The 8,735-nt window shown below is 34.6% G+C and overlaps 1 protein-coding gene across 2 annotated transcripts in view; it reads left to right on the top strand.

Moving 5' to 3' along the window:
* Positions 1-8,735, top strand: part of HEATR5A (HEAT repeat containing 5A) — a 154,937-nt gene that overhangs the window by 114,555 nt on the left and 31,647 nt on the right. For both annotated transcript variants that reach the window (XM_006889975.1, XM_006889976.1), the window contains 3 exons: positions 4,708-4,889; positions 6,093-6,161; positions 7,276-7,455. In XM_006889975.1, coding sequence (XP_006890037.1) covers positions 4,708-4,889; positions 6,093-6,161; positions 7,276-7,455 — 431 coding nt within the window. The remainder of the gene's footprint in view (positions 1-4,707; positions 4,890-6,092; positions 6,162-7,275; positions 7,456-8,735) is intronic.

The raw sequence follows: 8,735 nt of genomic DNA, 5'->3' as shown, positions 1-8,735 counted from the left end.
GACTCGACGGCACATAACAACAACAACAAGCATAACAAATTATGGCTAATATTGAGAAGAAGGGAATCCCAAAATACTTCATTGTGCTCATACTAGGAAACTTATACCCACATCAAGAGGCAATTGTCTCAACATAACAGGGCAAACAGTACATGGTTTAAAATCAGAAAGATATGTGTCAGGGTTCTGATCTATCTCCATACCTATTCAATCTGTATACTGAGCAAGTCATTCAAGAAGCTAGACTTTATGAAGAGAAATGTGACATCAGGATAGGAGGAAGACTCATCAGCAACCTGTGTTATGCAGATAGCACAATCTTGCTTGCTGAAAGTGAGGAGGACTTGAAGTGCATATTGCAGAAGATCAAAGATGACAGCCTTCAGTATGGATTACATCTCAACATGAAGAAAACAAAAAAATTCTTACCACTAGACATCAAGCAACATCATGATAATGGAGGAAAGTTTGAGACTGCCAACTTCATTTTACTTGGATCCATAAACCAACACAGTTTGTACCAGCAATCAGGATATCTAGAGACATTATGCATAGGAACCTCTCTGAATTACTGAGGAGCAGTGATGTCAGTTTGGAGACTAAGGTACACATGATTCCGGTATTGGTCTTTTCAGACACTACCTATATATCTGAGAGCTGTCTAAGAATTGAATTGATGCCTTTGAGTTGTTTTGGAGAAGAGTAATGAATGTGAACTGTCAAAAGAACGAACTGATATATTTTGGAGAAAGTACAACTAAAGTGCTCCTTGGAGGCAAAAATGATACTAATGCTTTGTCTCACATACTTCAGGCATGTTCTTAGGAGGGGCTAATCCTTGGAGAGAAACATCATACTTAGTAAGATGGAGGATACGTGAAAAGAGGAAGGCCTTCCAAACAGATGGATTGATGGTGTGCCTGCTGCAGTAGGCTTGAGCAAGGATGGCACTTTAGCCCTTTGTTCATAGGGCTTCTATGAGTCTTTCTTTACTTAGTACCACTTAACAAGAATAGCTAATGATCATGATCATTTCTTCATTTGTTTGTTGATATCTGAATGTCTTCTTTGGTAAAATGTCTTTGCACGCCCTCTGCCCATTATTTTGTACCTTTGGTTTGTCTTTTTCTTGTTGAGTTGAGGCTTTTTTTCTTTTCTTTAATGGGCATTATACTTTCTTTTTCTTTGTATTATTTTTTTATTGTATACAGTAATTTGTATACATTGTTTCATGTGCTTTGTGGGGGTTTTTTAAATTTTTTTTGCATATTCTGTTTTAAACAGTTTTTCATACAATGATTCATACACATTGTATATTCCATAATTAATTACTTTTGATCTATGCCTTTTATTACACCAGCTTTTTAAGTCCCCAATGAATCTTTCCTATTCCTTCATGACTACACTACCACACTCTCCCCAACCACAATCTTCCAACCATCCTCTGCAGTCCTAGTTATTTCCAGCCACTCCCTTTAACACCACTTTCTGTCCTTCCCCTTCCCTTTTTGGACATTTAAACACATCTTAATAGTAATTCTGTTTTTACAATAATGGTCTTATGCAGTATTTGTCCTTATAAGACTGAGATAGTTCGTTGAACATAATGCTCTCTAGACTCTCCCGTGTTATATAATTTTTAAAAAATAATTGTTCCTTAGGGCTGTATGTTATTGAATGTACCATAGTTTCTCTTCTATATAAAGTTAGTGTTTCCTTAAAGAATGATGATGATCTCTGGATCAGTATTCTATCTGTAGATTGTTTTTGGTAGTTTGTCATTTTCATGATGTTAAATCTTCCAATCATGAACATCATTTGTTTTTCCATTTTTATTGGCCTCTTTAGGTTTCTTTTAGTAGTGTTTTGTGGTTATCTTTGTATACATCTTTTTTTTTATCTCTGCTTAGATTTATTTCTAAGAATTGCTTCATGGATGATGTCCTTCCCAATTCATGTGGTCTTCTGTCATTAGTGTTCACTTCATTGCATCAGATTTCTCTTTAGACAGGTTTTTAATTCAGTTGGGATAAACTCAAGGTCATATTTTTGCTTTTATGGACTTGATTTCCTTTTCTTCAGCTTCAACTTGAACTTGCATATGAGTAATTGATGGTCTGTTCCACAGTCGGCTCCTAGCCTTGTTTTGACTGTGATATTAAGCTTTTCCATCATCTCTTTCCACAGATGTAGTCAGTCTGGTTCCTGTGTATTCCAGCAGGTGAAATGAATGTATATAGTAAGTGTTTATGGATTTTTCTTAAAAAAGATTATTTGCAATGAAAAATAAAATCATGAGTTGTATAAAATTCCAACCTCATTTCTGTCATCAAGACCATATTTCCAACTACCATCCCCTTTTGTTTCCAACTTTTTCATTTCGTTCACTAGTTATTATTATTAATATGTCTTGATTGCATGTTTAATTAATTTCAGACTACAGAAGTCTGTAGAAATCTTCAGCTTCTTCATCTTTGGTTTTTGTGGTTGGTGCATATATTTGGACAGTTACATTAACAGTTCTTCCTTGTTTGTGTATGGATATTATCCTGTCACTAACAGCATTGCACTTCAGTATAGATCTTGAAATACTCTTTTTAATGATGAGCATGACACATTTCCTCTTCAGATTGTCCTGGTTAGCATAGTGGGTCATGTGATTGCATTTCTGATCATTTTCTTTCTGATTCTTTGGTATATACGTTTTATTATCACAAATATAGTTCAACTTCCTCTTTGCCAATATAGATACCTTTTGTTGTCTTACTGCTCTTGGCTACACCTTCCAACACAGTATTGAACAGGAATGGTGATAAAGGGCATTCTTGTCAACTTCTCCTTCACAAGGGGAATGCCTTCAGTCTCTGTCCATTGAAAGCAGTATTAGCCATTGGTTTGTTTATATGCTTTTGGTTTTTTGAGAAATTTCCCTGTTTTGCATATTCCCATTTTGTTGAGTATTTTTGTCAGGAGATGGTGATAAATTTTGTCAAATGCCTTTTCTGTATCATTGATATGATCATGTGGATCCCTGTTTTTTAATTAAAATGTAGCATTTTTTGCCTGGGTTGGGTTTTTTCCATGGATATTACTAAAACATATTTGCAGTTTCTTAATGCAAATCAAACCTAATTTAAGATCATTTTACAGTCTTATATTAAGCTTTATTATTTTCACTGAAATAAATGTTGTGTTTATAGTTTGATGTCTAATTTTTTTTATTAAGCACATATATTGAAGAATGTGTCTAAATTCCTTAGAAATATTCTTTACAGGACAAAGGAATTGTAAAGCAAAACAAGCTGTTTCCAGTATGAGAGTATAAATTATTTATCTTTGTTTTAGTTATTTTCAAGCAAGCATTTCTTGAGTCTCACTCATGATGCACACTGTGCTAGATACTGTGATAGGTAAAGCATTACTATATCATAGGTAGTTACCGATTACTGTTAAACTATTAAACATAGTCACAGGGTGAGTTCATTTCTTCAGTGTGAAATAGAAGTCTATTCTTTTTTTTTATTATTGTTTTTTTTTATTTGTTTAGAAGTCTATTCTTACAGTTAGTCTCAAATACATTCCAGACATAGATTAGTAATACCCCTAAATATTTTATTATAGGATCACAGCTAAATGTGCTTTGCCTTAAGTGAATGGATGCACTTCCATGTAAAGGTGTATCTGAAGTCATACATGAGTTTGTGTGTACTGAATCTGTAATAAATCACATAGATTACACAGATATAAAAGCATATTGGCACAACTGGAGTGATAAGGAGGCTTTGAACCACAGTATCAGGGAACAGTTGTAGTCACTTGGCCTAAGTTAGTTCACAAAGACAGTATTATATTTTCTGGTTTGGTCAATAGCATTTGGAATCTTAAAAACTTATAGGTGGCCACCTAAAATTATTTGTCTCTGTTTGGAATAAGATTGAAGAAAATCAAAGGCTCCATGAAGAGACAAGTCCACAAGACTAGTAGTCTACACTAACCACCGCCTGCTCCAAACTGAGACCAGAACTAGATAGTCCCAGTACTGCTATCGGTTATTTTGATCAGGGACACAAGAGAATATCTAGAATCAAATGAGAGAAAACTATAAAAGAAAACTCAAATTTCTAAAAATGGCCAAACCCACTGATTAACAAAAGACAGGCAACTGTCTGAAACTATAGCCCTCAAATACTTTATACAGTATACCTTATTCTTAGAACTCAGGCTGTTTCTCAACAGAGAGTTACTAGAATGAACTTGTTTCAAGACATAAAAAATAAAAGTACCATCTAATAATATCAGGAAGTTTGAACAAAATTTGCATTGAGAATACTATTAGCATGCTTTCAAAAGATTCTGAGTTTTTAAAAGAATTATAAATAATGGAGTATTGTTTTCTTTTGTGTGAATATTTGGAGTGGTATAGTACATTAAAGGACTGATATTCAGTAAGTTCAACTGCAAAGTCTGTGTATTTAAGAAACAGTAAATCGGGGAGGGTAGAGAGGAAAATGTGCAACAATGAATGAATGGAAATCCAAGTTCTTTATAAACTCTCACTAAAATCTCAATTAAGAAAAGAATACCAGCTTAAAAACAAAGAAACAGTAAATCAAAAGTATTTAAAGTTCATGTTATTAAAAGTGAAAAAGTTGTCAACATCCGTTCTAGTTTATTCTTTTTCTTGATAAGTCCTTTTTAATCTTGTAGATGACTTTTTGGTGCTACATCTTGCCGACTTAATTCGCATGGCTTTTATGGCTGCCACAGATCACAGTGACCAGCTCCGTCTTTCTGGCCTTGAAACACTGTTAGTTGTTATTCGACGATTTGCAACTATTCCAGAACCAGAATTTCCAGGTCATGTGATTCTAGAACAGTATCAAGCCAATGTAAGCACTTTCTGTTAGAGAATTCTATTATTAGATACCTGAATAAAGCATCTGTGAAACTAATTGGCATATCTCCTCTTAATTTATAAACAAGCATGCATATATCTCTGCTAACATAACACAAGTAGAATAAGAATATGCAATATTCTGTACAAAAATGTATGTGTTTAAAGATGAAATATGGCCGCTAAAGTTTTCAAAACTTGAAAGCAAAGTGATACATAAAATATAGCTTTTATAGCTTTAATGCTTAATTTCCATAATTAAAACCTTTTTTTGGTAATTTAAGAGAATAAACAACTTTAGTAATAAAGTCTTTTACAGATATCTGAATAAGTAAATACAATAAATTGTTAAATAGCACTATTAGCGGGTATGCATATTTAGTTAGCTCCACATAAATATCCCAAGAATATGATATTTTGTGTATGCTACTTAATTTTGTGGGGACTCGGGTTTTTGTTATTGATTCAATAATCTTTTTAACTGTGTTTTGACTGGTACATTGAATAATGTCGAAAAAGCAAGAATGATAACAAAATCATCACCTGCCTCATAATCTAGGAGCATCTATTCAAAGATACTTCTCATTATAATTCAGCAGAATTTCTGGTTGCTCACAGTTGAGAAATCACATTCCCAATTGGTTAGCCATCAGTCACTTCCTAGAAGGTATGGCCAAAGTATGCTTAGGGAGAGAGCCAACGCCACAGAGAACTGTCATATGAGAATAAATGTTATAACTGAACTAAGCTAATGAAAGCTCTCTTAAATTTTTTAGATCTCCTACAGTGACCTGTGATAGAAACACAGTTCAGCTCATTTAACCAAATAGGACAGTTCTTGTCCAAATCTCTTGTTAATGGTTTCTTTTTAAATTCATTCTCATGCTTGTTCTTTCCAAGTACTATAAAGGTGGCTCCTTGATCATTCAGTATCTTATAAATGATAGTGTTTCTTTCCCCAATACTTCCAGAAAAAGTTCTGAGGGGAACTTTCACTAGTATTACAGGAGCCAGGCAGTTATACTAGCCATATAGCATCAAAGTTGGAATGCTGTTATCTAAAGGGGACAGGTAGACTGGAAAGGCTAAAACTATGCCTAGTACAAACAGCTTATTTTAAAATAACATTTAAAAGGAAAGAATGTGTGCTGTCTTATTTATTGTTGCTTGATATGTCCTGTGTGATTTATTTCGCCAGGTGGGAGCAGCTCTTAGACCAGCCTTCACTTCAGACACACCACCTGATGTCATTGCCAAAGCATGTCAGGTAAATTGACAAAAAGGTCCATTCTTCTAAGAAATAAAATAATCTTCTCTGAGGAAACAATTCTCCAGTTAGTGTTTATAGTTATTAATAACTATAAAATTAATCCCAACTCATAGCAAATCTCGTCAGCAGATTGATAGCCCATAAGGCTTCCTAGGCTCACTGTGGGAGAAGTAGAAAGCAGGCTGCTTCTGTGAGTCTTCTGTAAAGATTTACAGTCTTAGAAACCCTATGAAACATATACATAAACCCTATACTCTCTTCTATAGGGTCTCTAGAAGTTGGAATTGACTTGATGGCAACAGATTTTGGTTTTTTGGTAGTCGTCATTAGAATGGATCCCTAGAGTCTTTTCCCTTGTGAAATAGCTTATTGTACCACTGAGCTGTCAGTGCCACTGAGCTCCTTTATTTTTATTATAACTGTTAAACATTGATCTCAGCATCACCTTTTTGTTTTCTTTCCAGATTTAGAGAACTTTCTCTTTCTTCCTTAGAATCACATAACAATCTAGCATATGGATTTAATCAATTCTCTGCCTCAAATGACGGCAAATGTGTTTCTAAGCAGTCATCACTTTAAAAGTGTGCGGCGACGTGTTAATATGCATATGGGTTGTTCTGTCTTTTGATACTATAAAAAGTTCTAGAATGAATGACATACATCAGTCACTTTACTGATGAAAGCTCCCATAGGTACTATATATAGTACCCAAAATTGAATTGCTGTATATGAGTTTAAATTTCCATCACCAATACATGTCTGCCTGTTTTCCCCTTAATTTTGGAATATGCCTTCAGGGCAGCTTCAACTTCTTCCTTCATTACCATTGGCTCTTGATCCTAAAGTACTTCTTGAAATATTTTAGTGTTAGCCAATTTTTTATGGTATAGTAACTCTGTATATTCCCTCCATCACCTTTTTGTCCCCCCTTCACAATCATTCCCATAGATTGTCTTAAAAAATTAATCACCATTGATCTACATGCCCACTATTACTACATCATTTAAGATCAGTGACTAGATTTCTATGATATGTGTGACCTCTGCAGAACTCACATGGGGGATATTTATACTTTTTGAGATTTAACCTTTGATTTTTTTCTAAAAACCAGGTGTGCAGTGCCTGGATAGTAAGTGGAGTTGTAAGTGACCTTAATGATCTCCGAAGAGTTCATCATTTGCTTGTTTCTTCACTGACAAAAATACAAGCTGGAAAAGAAGCTCTAAGTAATTTATATAATGAAAGTGCCTCTACGATGGAGATCTTAGCTGTGCTAAAAGCCTGGGCAGAGGTTAGTACTTCTGTATTTAAACTTGAATTTTGAAGGTTGTTAAATAAACATCTTAAACTACAAGACTCCATTACCTATTTAGAACACATATCAATGCTTGTTTAACAAGACTTTGTTAAGTTACCTTATTAAAGTTAACGTTGTTGTTGTTGTTATGTGCCATTGAGTAGCCTGCAACCCATAGTGACCCTATGTACAGCAGCACTGAACCCTGCACTGTCCTGAGCCAGTCTCATTAAGTCTGGTAAACCAACCCCCCATTACCCCAGTTACTGTATCAATCCATTTCATCCAAGGTCTTTCTCCTGCACTGTCTATCCATCGTTCCATAAGACTTCTGAAATGAGACTTGCTTATATATAAATTGATATGTTGACCAAAACCCAATATCCATACCCATTCTCATCGAGCTGGTTCTGACTCCTAGTTACCCTTTAGGACATAGTAGCACTGCTACACTGTTTTCAAGACTGTGAGTTCAAACCGCGGGCCTTTCCATTAGCAGCTGAATATGTATCCTGCTGCACTAGCAGAGCTACCTCTTTAAAGCAGCAGCAGTAACTAAGTTCTAGAGTGCTCCATTGTTATCTGCTGCTTTAAGCAGGAACAATCATGAGCCAGAGAAACTTCATAGTTGCCAATAAAACCCAACTCATTAAAATCTGAATTTTTGGAAATGTTAATCTACTTATGTGTTCTGTAATTTGTTTAGAGAGTATTTTAACTCAACCCTTCCAACCCCGCCTTTCTCAGAATGACTTTCGATTAGTAAATATGATTTTACATACAAGTCATTTTTAATCAATAAGGAAATATTAAAGGAAAATACTTCCAAATATACTAATAAATGCATTGGGTGGGTTAAGGGGAAGACTAAAGGAAATAAAATGTTAATACTGATTGCGTTTAGATATGTTGTTGTTGTTGATTGCCATAGAGTCAAGCACAACTCATAGTGACCCTAGGAACAAAATATCTAAAGCCTTTCTGTAACTATCGACATTTAGCAAAGTTCATAGTTTCCAAAGATATGTTGTTTATGAAGTGGATGTATGTGTTTCCATATCAGAAAGGAAGCTGTATCATTTTTTCACTGAATTATGGCAATGCTTAAGCATACACTAAAGTAGATAGAATCCAATGTCAGAAGTTACCAGTTTTTGCCAGTCTTAATTTTTAAATAGTAATAATTATTATTAATACCCTCTATATTTTAGAACCTTTTTAGATTTGTGTGTGTGTGTGTGCGCGCGCGCGTGTACCGTCAAATCAGATCTGAC

The sequence above is a fragment of the Elephantulus edwardii genome, unplaced genomic scaffold (assembly GCF_000299155.1).
Source record: "Elephantulus edwardii isolate Elephantulus edwardi_28Jun2011 unplaced genomic scaffold, EleEdw1.0 scaffold00084, whole genome shotgun sequence".
Lineage (NCBI taxonomy): Eukaryota > Metazoa > Chordata > Mammalia > Macroscelidea > Macroscelididae > Elephantulus > Elephantulus edwardii.
The sequence above is the reverse complement of the archived record's forward strand: the minus strand, read 5'-3'. Positions and strand labels throughout refer to the sequence as shown.